This window comes from Babylonia areolata, chromosome 5 (genome assembly GCF_041734735.1).
Source record: "Babylonia areolata isolate BAREFJ2019XMU chromosome 5, ASM4173473v1, whole genome shotgun sequence".
In the NCBI taxonomy this organism is placed as follows: Eukaryota; Metazoa; Mollusca; class Gastropoda; order Neogastropoda; family Buccinidae; genus Babylonia; species Babylonia areolata.
The window spans coordinates 5426877-5446561 of record NC_134880.1 but is presented as its reverse complement, the minus strand read 5'-3'; the positions used below and the strand labels follow the sequence as shown (position 1 = coordinate 5446561).

Below are 19685 nucleotides of genomic sequence, written 5' to 3'. Positions count from 1 at the left end.
CGGGGCGGCCTCCATTAGAAACAAACTGAAACCATGGCAACGTCTTGACTTGTGTCCAGGTGTTTGGTGCGGATTGACAACTGGCCGGCAGACTCCCAGTATCCCAACGGCCACCTGGTGAAGGCACTGGGGCCCATCGGGGATCTGGAAACAGAAATCGCTGCCCTGCTGGTTGAGAACGAGCTGACCCCGTCCGCCTTCACACCTGCGCAGGTGGGATGTTTCTTCTTCTTCTTCTTCTCATTAGGTTATTGTCTGTCCACTACAAGGTGATTTAGACAGGTAGGCATTCATTGGACATTTCTTCATCTTCTCCTTCTCAAGGTGATTTAGACAGGTAGGCATTCATTGGACATTTCTTTGTCTTTTCCTTCTCAAGGTGATTTAGACAGGTAGGCATTCACTGGATATTTCTTCATCTTCTCCTTCTCAAGGTGATTAAGACAGGTAGGCATTCATTGGACATTTCTTCATCTTTTCCTTCTCAAAGTGATTTAGACAGGTAGGCATTCATTGGACATTTCTTCATCTTTTCCTTCTCAAGGTGATTTAGACAGGTAGGCATTCATTGGACATTTCTTCATCTTTTCCTTCTCAAGGTGATTTAGACAGGTAGGCATTCATTGGACATTTCTTCATCTTTTCCTTCTCAAAGTGAGTTAGACAGGTAGGCATTCACTGGACATTTCTTCATCTTTTCTTTCTCAAGGTGATTTAGACAGGTAGGCATTCGTTGGACATTTCTTCATTGTTTCTTCATACACACTCATACACAGGGTGTGCAGAATAGGTGATAGATTGGATTTTGGGGGTTGTGTGTGAGAGGAGGGTACTGAGAGAAAGGATGACTTGCAGTGGAGTATTGGGTGGTGGGGTATTGGGTTATTGGGTGGAGGGGTATTGGGTTGAGGGGTATTGGGTTATTGGGTGGAGGGGTATTGGGTGGTGGGGTATTGGTTGGTGGGGTATTGGGTGGAAGGGTTTTGGGGTATTGGGTGGAGGGGTATTGGGGTATTGGGTGGAGGATGGGTGGAGGGGTATTGGGTGGAGGGTATTGGGGTATTGGGTGGAGGGGGTTTGGGGTATTGGGTGGAGGGGTATTGGGTGGAGGGGTTTTGGGGTATTGGGTGGTGGGGTATTGGGTGGAGGGGTATTAGGGTATTGGGTGGAGGGGTATTGTGTGGAGGGGTTTTGGGGTATTGGGTGGTGGGGTATTGGGTGGAGGGGTATTGGGTGGTGGGGTATTGAGGTATTGGGTGGTGGGGTATTGGATGGAGGGGTATTGGGTTATTGGTTGGAGGGGTATTGGGCGGAGGGTATTGGGGTATTGGGTGGAGGGGGTTTGGGGTATGGGGTGGTGGGGTATTGGGGGGTATTGGGTGGTGGGGTATTGGGTGGAGGGGTATTGGGGTATTGGGTGGAGGGGTATTGGGTGGTGGGGTATTGAGGTATTGGGTGGTGGGGTATTGGATGGAGGGGTATTGGGGTATTGGGTGGAGGGGTATTGGGTGGAGAGGTCATCAGTCATACTGCAAGTAAAAAACAAACTGTGACAAGCTGCCCACCACAGAGTGGTACATGACTTCAGCGATTGGTGTTAGGAATTGCTTGGAATCTTACAAAACACAGTGACTTCAGATATATACTGATTGTAAAGTGTATTGTGTGGGCTCATGAAGTGTTGAGCATGTATTTATTATGAATTATTGTACTTTTCATCATTGGAGCATGTTCAGACTTTTGTGTTGGTCTGTGAATTTGAATGTGATGCCTATGCTGGTTTGTATGTCACCTTTTTATCAGCAAACATGTCAAAAATTTCTTTCAGAAATAATAAAGTATTTCTGAATCTTGTTTCAGAAATTAGGTCCTCAAGCATGTGGTTATTTGATGTGCCAGCCGCTGTGTGGGTGGAGGGGTATTGGGTGGTGGGGTATTGGGGTATTGGGAGGGGTATTGGGTGGAGGGGTATTGGGTGGAGTGGTATTCAGGTTTTGGGTGGAGGGGTATTGGGTATTGGGAGGGGTATTGGGTGGAGGGGTATTGGGTGGAGTGGTATTCAGGTTTTGGGTGGAGGGGTATTGGGTATTGGGAGGTGTATTGGGGTATTGGGTGGAGGGGTATTGGGTGGAGGGGTATTGGGGTATTGGGTGGAGGGGTATTGGGAGGGGTCATGGGGTATTGGGTGGAGAGGTCATTAGTCACCAGCCCACCCCGACAGACAAAATTGCTGATACCTAACACCAGTCGCTGAAGACATATACCACTCTGTGGTGGGCAGCTTGTCACAATCTGTTTTCTACTGGCAGTATGACTGATGACCCCTCCACCCAATACCCCAATACCCCTCCACCCAATACCCCTCCACCCAATACCCCAATACCCCTCCACCCAATACTCCACCCAATACCCCTCCACCCAATACCCCTCCACTCAATACCTCAATACCCCTCCACCCAATACCCCTCCACCCAATACTCCACCCAATACCCCAATACCCCTCCACCCAATACCCCTCCACCCAATACCCCAATACCCCTCCACCCAATACCCCAATACCCCTCCACCCAATACTCCCCCACCCAATACCCCAATACCCCTCCACTCAATACCCCTCCCAATACCTCAATACCCTCCACTCAATACCCCAATACCCCTCCACCCAATACCCCTCCACCCAATACCCCAATACCCCTCCACCCAATACCCCTCCACCCAATACCCCTCCACCCAATACCCCTCCACCCAATACCCCAATACCCCTCCACCCAATACCCCAATACCCCTCCACCCAATACCTCAATACCCCACCACCCAATACCCCTCCACCCAATACCCCAATACCCCTCCACCCAATACCCCAACACCCCTCCCAATACCCCAATACCCCTCCACCCAATACCCCAATACCCCACCACCCAATACCCCTCCACCCAATACCCCAATACCCCTCCACCCAATACCCCAATACCCCTCCACCCAATACCCCTCCACCCAATACCCCTCCACCCAATACCCCAATACCCCTCCACCCAATACCCCACCACCCAATACCCCAATACCCCTCCACCCAATACCCCTCCACCCAATACCCCAATACCCCACCACCCAATACCTCAATACCCCACCACCCAATACCCCTCCACCCAATACCCTCCAGTCTAACATCATCATGTTAGATGAACAGACTATAAATAAATAAACGAACAAAGCCGCTGTGTGTTGGTGTGCCCCTACAGCTGGCGGAAATGCCCACAGACAGTGACGAGAGTCCATGGCAGATGTCCGACGAAGAGGTGAAGCGGCGTCGCGACCTCCGTCAGTCTCACCTGGTGTTCAGCATTGACCCTAAAGGCTGTGAGGATGTGGATGACACCTTGTCTCTCAGGTGAGGAGTTGCTGTGTGTGTGTGTGTGTGTGTGTGTGTGTGGTTTAGGTGATTATGGTGTAGTTGATGACTGACACAGTGTGTAGGGGTTCATAGTTGTCTGTGTGTGTGTGTGTGTGTGTGAGTGTGTGTGTGTGTGTTGTTGTTTAGGTGATTATGGTGTAGTTGATGACTGACACAGTGTGTAGGGGTTCATAGTTGTCTGTGTGTGTGTGTGTGTGTGTGTGTGTGTGTTGTTGTTGTTGTTTAGGTGATTATGGTGTAGTTGATGACTGACACAGTATGTACTACATAGGGTTCACAGTATTGTGTGTGTGTGTGTGTGTGTGTTTGGTATTGTCCATACATGTAAATAAATCCTCCTTCAGAAAACATGTTGACTCTTGCTGGTAAAGCTTTTACTTTGTATCGTTTTTGTTGCCGTTATCAATGCTAAAACAAATACACTTGCAGACAGAAATAAAAGCAAAAAAAAAAATTGTGTATGTGAGGTGCTGCACTATGGTGATGTGCTCATTTGTCCCAGAGGAGAGCAGCCAGTTTCATTCCAGAGAGGGAAATATGCTGTGACAAAAGCTAAAGTGATAGAATACCGTGCAAGAACTGAATCCCCTCAAACAGAAGACCACTGTGGTGCTGCAGTGGATCCCCTCCCACTGTGGCATAGGGGGCAATGAAGAGGTGGACCGCCTATCCAAGGCAGGCAGCAAATCAGAGCAGCCAGCCCACCCAGTGTCCTACAGCGAGGCAAAAACGATGCTGAAAGACCACTTCAGGAAAGCATGGCGCCAGCATCTGGACATTGGGCCGGAAGATGAGAAAAAAATAGCATCCGTGAGCTGGACAGAGCGGCACAGGTCACAGTCTTCAGACTGCGAATGGAACACTGTCAGCTCCTCTCTCGTCTGTATCCCATACTGACCAGTGCCCTTGTGGCACAGGCCCACAGACCCCCTCCCATATCCTGCAGTCCTGCCCCACCTTCGACACCCTGAGACGCAAGGCATAGCCCAGCCTGGTGGAGCTCCAAGAGAAACTGTTGGGACTGGTGGGTCCCTGTGGCGGACCACGGACTTCCCCGTCCTGACCGGATTGAAAGTCTAGCATGGTTAGGGAACGTGGAAGAAGAAGAAGAAGAATACAGTGCAATGCAATGCAATACAGTACAATACAATACAAAATGCAATGCAATGCAAGACGAGACAAGACAAGACAATAAATTGTTGTCGGGGAGAGCAGCCTGAATATGACACTGAGAAATCAGTGATATTACACTGTTTTGGAAATAACATGTTTAGCAAGTTTTATTTCAATATATATATATATATATATATATATATATATATATAATCAGTATCTTATATATATATATATATATATATATATATATATATATATATATATATATATATATATATATATATATATATATCAGTATCTTATTCATACTAGACGTTAAGTACACTTAGAGTTCAATGTCATCAGTGTCGGCAGATTCATGGTGGGGCTGTTGTTTGAGGGGCATGGTGGTGGTCTCCACCCTGGGAGGGACGCTCACTCAGTCTGGCTCCGCGACTAACCCATTATTGTCAGTAGGGGGCTTAGTAGGTGGTGTCCTAAGTACGTTAAAACAGAACAGGAACCACTGAACACCACCGAAGTGACTCAGCAGCTATGCAGGGTCTCCTCTGGTGTGTGGCCTCCTGTCGACCTAACATCGATGGTTCCCTGTGGACTGCCGACCCTGGAACTGTGACGGACGAACCCGGGTGTGGCCGTGTATGGAGGAATATAAATGAGCGGTGTGGGATTAATGCCACTGAAACGGTGCAGATGATGGGGCAGCAAAAAAAAAAATAAATAAAAGAAAAAAGTACACTTAGAGTTGGAGGGTAAGCATCATGTGATATAAATGCACATTAACATCATCATTATTGTTGTTTTTACAGGAAGTTGGACAACGGGAACTTAGAGCTTGGGGTGCACATTGCAGATGTGACCTACTTTGTCCACCCGGGGTCACTGACAGACAGGGAGGCGCGGTGCCGGTCGACGACCATCTACCTGGCTGACCGGCGCTATGACATGCTGCCTGCAATCCTCAGCGCCAACCTGTGTTCCCTAATCAGTGGCAAGGACAGGTGTGTGTGTGTGTGTTGTGTGTGTGTGTTTGTTGTGTGTTGTGTGTGTGTTGTGTGTGTGTGTGTGTGTGTTTGTGTGTGTGCGTTGTGTGTGTGTTGTGTGTGTGTGTTATGTGTGTGTGTTGTGTGTGTGTTGTGTGTGTGTTGTGTGTTTATGTGTGTGTGTGTTTGTGTGTGTGTGTGTGTTTCCCCTGGGAGTTAATGTGTTGTTTTGTGTTGTGCTGTGTATTTTTGTGCTGTGTTGTATCTTGTTAAGTTGTGCTTTGTTGTATCTTGTTATGTTGTGCTGTGTTGTATCTTGTTATGTTGTGCTGTGTTGTATCTTGTGCTGTGTTGTATCTTGTTATGTTGTGCTGTGTTGTATCTTGTGCTGTGTTGTATCTTGTTATGTTGTGCTGTGTTGTATCTTGTGCTGTGTTGTATCTTGTTATGTTGTGCTGTGTTGTATCTTGTTATGTTGTGCTGTGTTGTATCTTGTGCTGTGTTGTATCTTGTTATGTTGTGCTGTGTTGTATCTTGTGCTGTGTTGTATCTTGTGCTGTGTTGTATCTTGTTATGTTGTGCTGTGTTGTATCTTGTGCTGTGTTGTATCTTGTTATGTTGTGCTGTGTTGTATCTTGTTATGTTGTGCTGTGTTGTATCTTGTTATGTTGTGTCCCCGTGTCAGTGGGAAAGACAGAGGTGTGTGTGAGGTGTGTGTGTGTCCTGGAGGGTTACTTTACTGTGTGTGCGCAGAACTTGATATACATTTTTGGCTATAGATCTTCATTTTGTTTTTAAAAAGTTTTTTTTTTAATGGGTCTCCGGTTTCAGGAATGCATTTTTAACCTGTATTTTCAGGTATGCATTCTTTAAGCTCATGCTTACAGGTATACATTATTTTAGGCCTGTGCTTTGCAGGTATACATTCTTTTATGTGTGTAACTTCAGGTATGCTTTTTTTTCAAGCCTTCAGGTAAGCATTTTTGAAGTCTGTGGTTTCAGGTATGCATTTTTAAGTATGTTGTTTCAGGTTTGTACTTTTTCTACTGTACATTTTTGACAGCTGTGGTTTCAGGTATGTATTCTTCACACCTGTGGTTTCAGGTTTGTACTTTTTCTACTGTACATTTTTGACAGCTGTGGTTTCAGGTATGTATTCTTCACACCTGTGGTTTCAGGTATGCATTTTTGTCAGGCCTGTCGTTTCAAGTAAGTATTGTTTAGACCTGTCATTTCAGGTATGCAGTGAGTGTGATGTGGGAGCTGACGCCCCAGTTTGAGGTGGTCAAGGTGTGGTACGGACGTACGGTCATCCATTCCCAGTACAAGCTTTTCTATGAGGTTAGTTGGGTTTTTTTCCTTAACTCACTCAGTACGGCCAGTCCTCTCTTCTCCTCTACACAGACCCCTCGGATGTCCTGTGGGTGTCTGAATGACTCAACCTTTAGCTTCCGTCGTCAGAATTGTGGTATTCTTTGTCAACATTCACGTCTTCAGTATAAGAGCCTTCCGCTTGCAATATTTTGATGATGGTAATTGGGGTGAAAAGCTGTTAACGTCATCTCTTTCGCCGTTCGTATGGAGAGAGTTAAGAGCAGAAAATAGTTGTGTCTTTCATGCTTTCTAAAATGTTTGGTGATTTGTCCCATTTGCCTTTGGCTGTGCTCCTTGACAGGAGCATCAAAGCTTTTATTGTGGTTATTCATAAACAGTTAGATATTCTTTTGAATTGACAACAACAAAAAATCAGTTTGTAACTTTTCTTTTGACTTACAGCATCTACATGTTGCCTTACATGAAGCTCAGGATGACTTGGATAGATCGCCATGTGAATTATATGAACTGAAATGGGAGGGGGTGGGGTGGGGGTGGAGTATGTCGTTTGATTTTCATATTTCAGTTGTCTTCATTGTTCTAAAATATACATTTATAAGTGTTTTATTTATTTATTGCAACAACCATTACTGTATGTCTTTTGATTTTCATATTTCAGTTGTCTTCATTGTTCTAAAATATACATTTGTATGTGTTTTAGTTATTTATTGCAACAATCGTTATTGTATGTCGTTTGATTTTCATATTTCAGTTGTCTTCATTGTTCTAAAATATATGTTTATATATGTTTTAGTTATTTATTGCAAGAACTGTTACCGTACCCTGAAGGCCTGACCAGTGTGCTCAGTTCATGTGCTGGTCAGGCATCTGCTTTTTATAGAAATGAAATAAATTATGCAGATGAGGTGTAGCGTGTATGGATCAGTCTGCTTGATTTCACACCTTGGAAAAAAGTCTTCTCTTGCTGTCTTAGAAAAAAAGAAAAGCAGTGATACAGTGAAAACATATGTTATTACTTCCAAAGTTAGCCAAAGTCAAATACTCCCTCTCTCCCACCACCCCATCCCCCATTTTCTAAATCAGTGTGTGTGTGTGTGTGTGTGTGTGTGTGTGTGTGTTCTTGTTGTTGTTGTTTGCTGCACAGACATTTTATTGTTTCTTCTTGTTTCTGTCTGTGTCTGTTTCTGTCTGTGTCTGTTTTTGGGTGGGTGCCGCTGTGAACACGCCACGTAAGTGTGGACATTTTTTGCGCGCCACATAGAAGTCAAGTTCGTTCATTCACTCAGATCCTCTTGAAACCGGAGCTGAAATCTCTTTCTGTGCAATGCAGATGGCCCAGAGGATCTGTGACGGCTGCAGCAGACAAGACATCGTCGACAATGTCCCGGAACTCCAGGCAGCTCAGGGGAAGGAACTCACTCGCAGGTTTGTGTTGTTGTTCTTTTCGTTAAAGAATATTTCAAAGCACATGACTGCATAGCACTGCACACGTTACTGTGACACAGAGAAGATCAAGAGCACTGCACACATTACTGTGACACAGAGAAGATCAAGAGCACTGCACACATTACTGTGACACAGAGAAGATCAAGAGCACTGCACACATTACTGTGACACAGAGAAGATCAAGAGCACTGTATTACAGTGACACAGAGAAGATCAAGAGCACTGCACACATTACTGTGACACAGAGAAGATCAAGAGCACTGTATTACAGTGACACAGAGAAGATCAAGAGCACTGCACACATTACAGTGACACAGAGAAGATCAAGAGCACTGCACACATTACTGTGACACAGAGAAGATCAAGAGCACTGCACACATTACAGTGACACAGAGAAGATCAAGAGCACTGCACACATTACAGTGACACAGAGAAGATCAAGAGCACTGCACACATTACTGTGACACAGAGAAGATCAAGAGCACTGCACACATTACTGTGACACAGAGAAGATCAAGAGCACTGCACACATTACTGTGACACAGAGAAGATCAAGACCACTGCACACATTACAGTGACACAGAGAAGATCAAGAGCACTGCACACATTACTGTGACACAGAGAAGATCAAGAGCACTGCACACATTACTGTGACACAGAGGAGATCAAGACCACTGCACACATTACAGTGACACAGAGAAGATCAAGACCACTGCACACATTACTGTGACACAGAGAAGATCAAGAGCACTGCACACATTACAGTGACACAGAGAAGATCAAGAGCACAGCACACATTACTGTGACACAGAGAAGATCAAGACCACTGCACACATTACTGTGACACAGAGGAGATCAAGACCACTGCACACATTACTGTGACACAGAGAAGATCAAGAGCACAGCACACATTACAGTGACACAGAGAAGATCAAGAGCACTGCACACATTACAGTGACACAGAGAAGATCAAGAGCACTGCACACATTACTGTGACACATAGAAGATCAAGACCACTGCACACATTACTGTGACACAGAGGAGATCAAGAGCACTGCACACATTACTGTGACACATAGAAGATCAAGAGCACTGCACACATTACTGTGACACAGAGAAGATCAAGAGCATTGCATTACAGTGACACAGAGAAGATCAAGAGCACTGCACACATTACTGTGACACAGAGAAGATCAAGAGCACTGCACACATTACTGTGACACAGAGAAGATCAAGAGCACTGTATTACAGTGACACAGAGAAGATCAAGAGCACTGCACACATTACTGTGACACAGAAGATCAAGAGCACTGCACACATTACTGTGACACAGAGAAGATCAAGAGCACTGCACACATTACTGTGACACATAGAAGATCAAGAGCACTGCACACATTACTGTGACACAGAGAAGATCAAGACCACTGCACACATTACAGTGACACAGAGAAGATCAAGAGCACTGTATTACAGTGACACAGAGAAGATCAAGAGCACTGTATTACAGTGACACAGAGAAGATCAAGACCACTGCACACATTACTGTGACACAGAGAAGATCAAGAGCACTGTATTACAGTGACACAGAGAAGATCAAGAGCACTGTATTACAGTGACACAGAGAAGATCAAGAGCACTGCACACATTACAGTGACACAGAGCACCGCACACATTACAGTGACACAGAGATCAAGAGCACTGCACACATTACTGTGACACACAGAAGATCAAGAGCACTGCACACATTACTGTGACACAGAGAAGATCAAGACCACTGCACACATTACAGTGACACAGAGGAGATCAAGAGCACTGCACACATTACTGTGACACATAGAAGATCAAGAGCACTGCACACATTACTGTGACACAGAGAAGATCAAGAGCATTGCATTACAGTGACACAGAGAAGATCAAGAGCACTGCACACATTACTGTGACACAGAGAAGATCAAGAGCACTGCACACATTACTGTGACACAGAGAAGATCAAGAGCACTGTATTACAGTGACACAGAGAAGATCAAGAGCACTGCACACATTACTGTGACACAGAAGATCAAGAGCACTGCACACATTACTGTGACACAGAGAAGATCAAGAGCACTGCACACATTACTGTGACACAGAGCACTGCACACATTACAGTGACACAGAGAAGATCAAGAGCACTGCACACATTACTGTGACACAGAGACACAGAGAAGATCAAGAGCACTGCACACATTACAGTGACACAGAGAAGATCAAGAGCACTGCACACATTACTGTGACACAGAGACACAGAGAAGATCAAGAGCACTGCACACATTACAGTGACACAGAGAAGATCAAGAGCACAGCACACATTACTGTGACACAGAGAAGATCAAGAGCACTGCACACATTACAGTGACACAGAGAAGATCAAGACCACTGCACACATTACTGTGACACAGAGAAGATCAAGACCACTGCACACATTACTGTGACACAGAGAAGATCAAGACCACTGCACACATTACTGTGACACAGAGAAGATCAAGAGCACTGCACACATTACTGTGACACAGAGAAGATCAAGAGCACTGCACACATTACTGTGACACAGAGAAGATCAAGAGCACTGCACACATTACAGTGACACAGAGAAGATCAAGAGCACTGTATTACAGTGACACAGAGAAGATCAAGAGCACTGCACACATTACTGTGACACAGAGAAGATCAAGAGCACTGCACACATTACTGTGACACAGAGAAGATCAAGAGCACTGTATTACAGTGACACAGAGAAGATCAAGAGCACTGCACACATTACTGTGACACAGAGAAGATCAAGAGCACTGCACACATTACAGTGACACAGAGAAGATCAAGACCACTGCACACATTACTGTGACACAGAGAAGATCAAGAGCACTGCACACATTACTGTGACACAGAGAAGATCAAGACCACTGCACACATTACTGTGACACAGAGAAGACCAAGAGCACTGCACACATTACAATGACACAGAGAAGATCAAGAGCACTGCACACATTACTGTGACACAGAGACACAGAGAAGATCAAGAGCACTGCACACATTACTGTGACACAGAGAAGATCAAGAGCACTGCACACATTACTGTGACACAGAGAAGATCAAGAGCACTGCACACATTACTGTGACACAGAGACACAGAGAAGATCAAGAGCACTGCACACATTACAGTGACACATAGATCAAGAGCACTGCACACATTACTGTGACACAGAGAAGATCAAGAGCACTGCACACATTACTGTGACACAGAGAAGATCAAGAGCACTGCACACATTACAGTGACACACAGAAGATCAAGAGCACTGCACACATTACTGTGACACAGAGAAGATCAAGAGCACTGTATTACAGTGACACAGAGAAGATCAAGAGCACTGCACACATTACTGTGACACAGAGAAGATCAAGAGCACTGCACACATTACTGTGACACAGAGAAGATCAAGAGCACTGCACACATTACTGTGACACAGAGAAGATCAAGAGCACTGTATTACAGTGACACAGAGAAGATCAAGAGCACTGCACACATTACTGTGACACAGAGAAGATCAAGAGCACTGCACACATTACTGTGACACAGAGAAGATCAAGAGCACTGTATTACAGTGACACAGAGAAGATCAAGAGCACAGCACACATTACAGTGACACATAGAAGATCAAGACCACTGCACACATTACTGTGACACAGAGAAGATCAAGAGCACTGTATTACAGTGACACAGAGAAGATCAAGAGCAGTGCACACATTACAGTGACACAGAGAAGATCAAGAGCACTGCACACATTACAGTGACACAGAGAAGATCAAAAGAATCTGAGCGCACTGGTTCGAATCCCACAGTCGCCAGTATTTTCTTCCCCCTCCACTAGACCTTGGGTGGTGGTCTGGATGCTAACCATTCGGCTGAGACGATAAACCGAGGTCCCCTGTGCAGCATACACTTAGCGCACGTAAAAAGAACCCACGGCAACAAAAAAGTTGTCCCTGGCAAATTCTGTAGAACAAACCACTTCAGTAGTGAAAAAAAAAAAAAAAAAATTGCAGGCTGGCATGCGGAGAGCAGCCGGAATTTCGCACAGAGAAATCTGTTGTGATGAAAAGAGTAAAACAGCACAGCACAGCACAGCGCAGCACAGTTTAACCAACACAGCACAACACAACACAACACAACACAGCACAATACAAACCAATACAATACAATACAACACAACACAACACAACACAACACAACACAACACAACACAACACAACACAACACAACACAGCACAGCACAACACAATGCTCCAAAGATCAATACAATACAACACAACACAACACAACACAACACAACACAACACAACACAGCACAATACAAACCAATACAATACAATACAATACAACACAACACAACACAACACAACACAACACAACACAGCACAGCACAGCACAGCACAACACAACACAGCACAATACAAACCAATACAATACAATACAATACAATACAACACAACACAACACAACACAACACAACACAACACAATACAATGCATACAGTACAGTACAATACAACACAATACAGTACAACACAACATAATATAGTACAATGCAGCACGATAACCAGGTAACTGATGCCAAGACCATCACTCAGGTACAGGTGCTGAAACATGCACAGCAATGATGCCACAGCAAAAAAAAAAAAAAAAAAAAGGTGGAAGAAATGGAAGTTCATAAGAACCTGCTCTCACCCGTGTGACTGCAGAGTCAAGGAGCTGCGATGGTGCCTGCGGAAGCTGACGGAGTTGGGGCGGTCTCTGAAAGCGCGCAGGACCCATGGCGGTGCCCTGGAGCTGGAGAGTGTGGAGGTTCAAATCCAGCTGACGGAGACCAAAGGGGTGGAGGATCTGACCCCTAAAGAGGTGAGGGTGTATGGCAGGGAGGAAGGGGGTGGAGGGAGGCATGTAGCCCTAAAGAGGTGAGGGTGTATGGCAAGGAGGAAAGGGGTGGAGGGAGGTGTGTACCCCTGAAGAGGTGAAGGGTATTGAAAGGGGTGGAGGGAGTAGTGTACCCCTAAAGAGGTGAAGGGTATTGAAAGGGGTGGAGGGAGTAGTGTACCCCTAAAGAGGTGAAGGGTATGGAAAGGGGTGGAGGGAGATGTGTACCCCTAAAAAGGTGAAGGGTATGGAAAGGGGTGGAGGGAGATGTGTACCCCTAAAAAGGTGAAGGGTATGGAAAGGGGTGGAAGGAGGCATGTACCCCTAAAAAGGTGAAGGGTATGGAAAGGGGTGGAGGGAGGCGTGTACCCCTAAAGAGGTGAAGGGTATGGAAAGGGGTGGAGGGAGGTGTGTACCCCTAAAGAGGTGAAGGGTATGGAAAGGGGTGGAGGGAGGCGTGTACCCCTAAAGAGGTGAAGGGTATGGAAAGGGGTGGAGGGAGGCGTGTACCCCTAAAGAGGTGAAGGGTATGGAAAGGGGTGGAGGGAGGCGTGTACCCCTAAAGAGGTGAAGGGTATTGAAAGGGGTGGAGGGAGGCGTGTACCCCTAAAGAGGTGAAGGGTATGGAAAGGGGTGGAGGGAGGCGTGTACCCCTAAACACAACACAACACAATACAGTACAATATAGTACAACGCAACACAATAACCAGGTAATGAGGAATGCAGCCCTGAATAGATGTGGTAATAGGGGTGGAGGGGATAGAGGAGGTGAGAAAGAGATGGAGAAAGACGATTGTAGCCCTGAATAGATGTGGGAATAGGGGTGTAGGGGATAGAGGAGGTAGGAAAGGGGTGTAGAAAGACGATTGTAGCCCTGAATAGATGTGGGAATAGGGGTGTAGGAGATAGAGGAGGTGAGAAAGAGATGGAGAAAGAGGATTGTAGCCCTGAATAGATGTGGGAATAGGGGTGTAGGAGATAGAGGAGGTGAGAAAGAGATGGAGAAAGAGGATTGTAGCCCTGAATAGATGTGGGAATAGGGGTGTAGGAGATAGAGGACGTGAGAAAGAGATGTAGAAAGATGATTGTAGCCCTGAATAGATGTGGAAATAGGGGTGTTGGGGATAGAGGAGGTGAGAAAGAGGTGTAGAAAGAGGATTGTAGCCCTGAATAGATGTGGGAATAGGGGTGTAGGAGGTAGAGGAGGTAGGAAAGAGATGGAGAAAGACGTTATGTAGCCCTGAATAGATGTGGGAATAGGGGTGTAGGAGATAGAGGAGGTGAGAAAGAGATGGAGAAAGACGAGTGTAGCCCTGGATAGATGTGGGAATAGGGGTGTAGGAGATAGAGGAGGTGAGAAAGAGATGGAGAAAGACGAGTGTAGCCCTGAATAGATGCGGGAATAGGGTGTAGGAGATAGAGGAGGTAGGAAAGGGTGTAGACGATTGTAGCCCTGAATAGAGTGGGAATAGGGTGTAGGAGATAGAGGAGGTAGGAAAGGGTGTAGAAAGAGGATTGTAGCCCTGAACAGATGTGGTAATAGGGGTGTTGGGGATAGAGGAGGTGAGAAAGAGGTGTAGAAAGATGATTGTAGCCCTGAAAAGATGTGGGAATAGGGATGTAGGGGATAGAGGAGGTGAAAAAGAGATGGAGAAAGATGATATGTAGCCTGAATAGATGTGGGAATAGGGGTGTAGGAGGTAGAGGAGGCAGGAAAGGGGTGGAAGGAGTACTTTAACCCAAGACTGTACCTTTTATAGAGAAGTGATAGGTGGTATGTGGGAATGGAGAAAGGGTTAGCGTGTGTCTTAAAGAGACTTTAGTTTGATTTTCTCTCAGTCTTTTCTTGTTTTGTGGCTTATTTCTTCTCTGTGTGTGTGTGTGTGTGTAAATGTGTGCAAATGCGCATACACAGACATGGTTTCTGTGTGCGCGTGGCCTTGCATGTGCGTGTGTGTATGTGTGTGTGTGTGTGTGTGCGCGCGCGTGTGTGTAAACGTGTGCAAATGCACATACACGGACATGGTTTCTGTGTGCGCGTGGCCATGAATGTGCGTGTGTGTATTTGTTACGATACAACCCTCACCCTCGTGATTTCAGCACCTGGAGGTCCATGAGACGATAGCAGAGTGTATGATCTTCGCTAACCACTGGGTGGCCAAAAAGATTGCTGAAGTGTTTCCGTCCAAAGCCCTGGTAAGTGGGTTTAAAATGACATGTACGGTTTCTTTTCCTCCCTTCCTTCCTTTAGCTTCCTGTATTTGGTGGTTGTTTTCTCACACCTACAGTTCCTTTTGTACAGTTTGCTGTAATGTTTACTTCAGTTTACTTCATTGATGCTTATTAAAGACAACAACAACAAAACTTAACGAGTAAAGGTTTAGGTTTCTTCTGATCAGTTTGACAATAATAATGATAATAATAGTAGTAGTTGTAGTAGGAGTAGGAGGAGTAGTTGTAGTAGTAGTAGTAAGAAGAAGAAGGAGAATAGTAATAATGATAATAATAATAGAATATTAATATAGCGCTTAGATAGCTGTGCGTCCACAGAGTACAGCAATGAAAAGCAATGCCTTCATTATGCAGAGGCTGCTTCAAAAGGAATGGTTTTAGACATGGTTTTGAAAGATGTGAGTGAGGGGGTGTGACGGATTGGAGAAAGCAGTGAATTCCAGGCTGGTACAGCTGGAAAACTAAAACCTCTCCTGCCGTGTCACACTGTTGAACCAGAGAATGCAAAAGTTCTGTCATCAGTAGGAGAGGGTAGAGACCTTGACAGGACATATTCACCAGAAATACATTTAATTCTGCTTCTTCGTTCGTGGGCTGCGACTTCCACGTTTACTTGTGTACATGAGTGGGATTTTACGTGTATGACCGTTTTTACCCCACCATGTAGGCAGCCATACTCTGTTTTCTGGATGGGGAGGGGTGCGTGGGGGGCATGCTGGAATGTTCTTGTTGCCATAACCCACCAAATGCTGACATGGATTACGGGATCTTTAACATGCATATGATCTTCTGTGTGCATATACATGAGGGGGATTCAGGCACTAGCAGGTTTGCACATCCTTTGACCTGGGAGATTGGACAATTCCAAGAATTCCACCCTTCACTTGCCAGGTGCCGTATCCGGGATTCGAACCTGAGGCACTCAGATTGAAAGTCCAACAGACGGGCGCAATAGCCGAGTGGCTAAAGCGTTGGACTTTCAATCTTTCGAATCACGGTGACGGCGCCTGGTGGGTTAAGGGTGGAGATTTTTACGATCTCCCAGGTCAACATATGTGCAGACCTGCTAGTGCCTGAACCCCCTTCATGTGTATATGCAAGCAGAAGATCAAATACGCACGTTAAAGATCCTGCAATCCATGTCAGCGTTCGGTGGGTTATGGAAACAAGAACATATCCAGCATGCACACCCCCGAAAGTGGAGAATGGCTGCCTACATGGCGGGGTAAAAACGGTCATACATGTAAAAGCCCACTCGTGTGCATACGAGTGAATGCAGAAGAAGAAGAAGAAGATGATGAAAGTAGAGACATTGCACTTTAAAGCTCTGTTTTCTTTTCCACTTCCAACAGTTGAGGAACCACCCTTCACCACGTCAGGAGCAGTTTGAGAACCTGTTGAAGTGTGCGGCAGCACGAGGCTTCAGCATCAACACCACCTCCAACAAGGCGTTAGCGGCCTCCCTGGACGCCTGTTCGGATGCCAAGGACCCGTGGGTCAATCCTGTAGGTACAGCTGATAGTGTATTTCATTGTATGGGGTTCTCATGGAGTTAAGGACAACTTCATGACAGCAGGCTTGTTTTCATGTATTATTAAAAACAAGAGAGGCAAGGCCTTCAAGACTCACTTGTGATACACTTAGAACAAAAAAAATCGTTAAAATGTGTTAAATATTTGTTATTATAAAGCTTCGGGTAAAAAAAAAAAAAAAAAAAAAAAAGGCCTGAGTGCAGATTCAAACCCGGCATGTTCCGGTGGGAAGAAATTGCCTTACTCACTGCACTATTGCAGATCCACGAATGACATTCAAAAATTAATATTTAAGCATGCTTTTTTAAGGGCGATAAATCGATTGCGGAATTCCAAGTGATTACGCTGTTTAAATCATATCATTTTGGTGTATCTCAGGCATTTAAAAGATTTTTAAGGGCAATTAAGAATTCTTTGTAGTCTGTGGTAAAGGAGACGTGGCTATCACCGCAATCACACTGCAACATTTAGCCGTTTTTCTCTAGATCTAGATAGATGTACAAGTTTAGTTACATCGCCGGGAAAGAACGATATAGTCGATTCCATTTCTCTTTTATGTTCATTCTAGTTAACTGAGTATCCACTTTAAAAGATTCATATGCAGTAAACACGTCGATGATGTAGTCTGTGTCACTGTATGTGTTCTGTCCAGAATTTGTATTTCTTTCTATTTAATTGTGAACAAAAAAATCGAAGTCATGCTGTCACTCACTAAGCATCGCCAATGCTGCTGCAACTGGGATTTGGTTGTATGGTGTTTTTGGAATCCAAGAAATGGCCTCAACCAAATAAACCTTTAATTATATGGAAAGCACGACTTAATTCGGGAGACTTCAAAACTCTTCCAATATGACTGTGAAGATTTTTTTCCTATAAATTTTAAGCCAAAGTTGGTATTGACGGACAAAGTATTTCCAGAGAAAGTGGCAATGTTAAAGTTTACCACAGACATACACACACACACACACACACACACACACACACACACACACAACCGAACACCGGGTTAAACACAGACTCACTTTGTTTACACAAGTGAGTCAAAATTGAGAGATGATTTGAATTATGCAGGCTGCGAATGGTCTCTCAATGAGAACACAAGACAGATGTTTCAGTCATGTGCAGCTTGAAATATGCATATCATTTATTTTGTTTTATTTTATTTTTTTATTCCTTTCCTTGCCCAGCTGCTGAGATCTCTGGCCACCCTGGCCATGTCCAACGCCCGCTACTTCTGCACGGGGGCCACCCACCCTGACCAGTTCTCGCACTACGGGCTGGCCCTTGACCTGTACACTCACTTCACCTCTCCGATCCGCCGATACGCCGACGTGGTCGTAAGTGGGCAGCGTCTGCCTGTTCTGGCATCTGGACGATTTCTCTGTTGTTATGTAGTTTGGTGGTTGTTTTTTTGTGTGTTGTGATGTGTGTGTATGTGTATGTGTGTTGTGATGTGTGTGTGTTGTGATGTGTGTGTGTGTGTTGTGATGTGTGTGTGTGTGTGTTGTGATGTGTGTGTATTTGTGTTATGATGTGTGTGTGTGTTGTGATGTGTGTGTGTGTTCTGATGTGTGTGTGTTGTGATGTGTATGTGTGTGTGTGTGTGTTGTGATGTGTGTGTGTTGTGATGTGTATGTGTGTGTGTGTTTGTCTGTTGTGATGATGTATTTTGGTCGCTTTTGATAATGTGTTTTCTTTGCTTTGATAATGCTGGTTTTGTTGTTTTTCTCTGTGGTGATAATGTGTTTTCTTTGCTGTCATAATGCTAGTTTTGTTGTTGTTTTTCTCTGTGTGTGTACACTGATACACTTCGAACTACTATAACTTCTACATTTTTTAACCTTGGAACATGTTTTATACATCATTGGAAAGGTCTTTTCATCTTCTTTCCAGTGGTGTATGTATCTTTATATCCTCAAAAATCGACTTGTCTGTCATTTTGTAGAAGCTGGTCACATACGCTTTCTCTGTTGTGGTAATGTGTTTTATCTGTTCTTATTGATTCTGTTATGCTACTGTGTTTTCACTGTTGTGATGAATTCTGTTGTGATAAGATGTTTTTCTTTTCCTGTTGTGAATGATCATGTCATGGTTAGTGTGCTCTCTCCGTTTTGAACAACATGCTTTCTCAGTTGTGCTGATGTGATATATCTCTTGCGATAATGTGTTTTCCCTGTGCAATGATAATGCTTTTTGTTCTTGAAATGTGTTGTGAAATGAAGGTTTATTTCTTCCAAGATTTCACAACAAATTTCTTTAATCCCATACAACAGAAGGGTAAATTCCATTCAAGAATTGAGGTAATAGATGATACTGAAGGCAAACAGAGACTTAAGCATTATAAATGCATCATTCTTTCCTTACAAAAGTCTTTCCCAAACACCTTTCCATTCATGTATACTAAAGTAGAAACATTTTGCAAAAAAAACAAGGGTTTTTTTTGCTGCTGATTCATTCACACTCCAGAAGTATAACTAGGCAACATTTGCAAATCTAATCATCTTACTTACAGCTAAAATGACTTTTTTTTGCCTCCTTTGAGCATATTACAGAAATTAAAAACCGATTTTGGAGAGAAATATTTTTTAGGAACATATCTGTTTCGTAACTGATCATAATTGGGACATTCCATAAAAGAATGAAACTCATCACACACACACACACACACACACACACACACAC

General features: G+C 44.5%; 1 protein-coding gene across 3 annotated transcripts in view; it reads left to right on the top strand.

The window, feature by feature from the left end:
* LOC143282326 (DIS3-like exonuclease 1) overlaps window positions 1-19685 on the top strand; it is a 44200-nt gene that overhangs the window by 14102 nt on the left and 10413 nt on the right. For all 3 annotated transcript variants that reach the window (XR_013055235.1, XM_076587930.1, XM_076587931.1), the window contains exons 11-19: window positions 60-213; window positions 3240-3388; window positions 5338-5529; window positions 6750-6852; window positions 8177-8271; window positions 13068-13224; window positions 15340-15435; window positions 16824-16976; window positions 18191-18340. Coding sequence is in view for 2 of the 3 variants with exons in the window: in XM_076587930.1 (XP_076444045.1) it covers window positions 60-213; window positions 3240-3388; window positions 5338-5529; window positions 6750-6852; window positions 8177-8271; window positions 13068-13224; window positions 15340-15435; window positions 16824-16976; window positions 18191-18340 (1249 nt within the window). In the remaining variant the exon portion in view is untranslated. The remainder of the gene's footprint in view (window positions 1-59; window positions 214-3239; window positions 3389-5337; window positions 5530-6749; window positions 6853-8176; window positions 8272-13067; window positions 13225-15339; window positions 15436-16823; window positions 16977-18190; window positions 18341-19685) is intronic.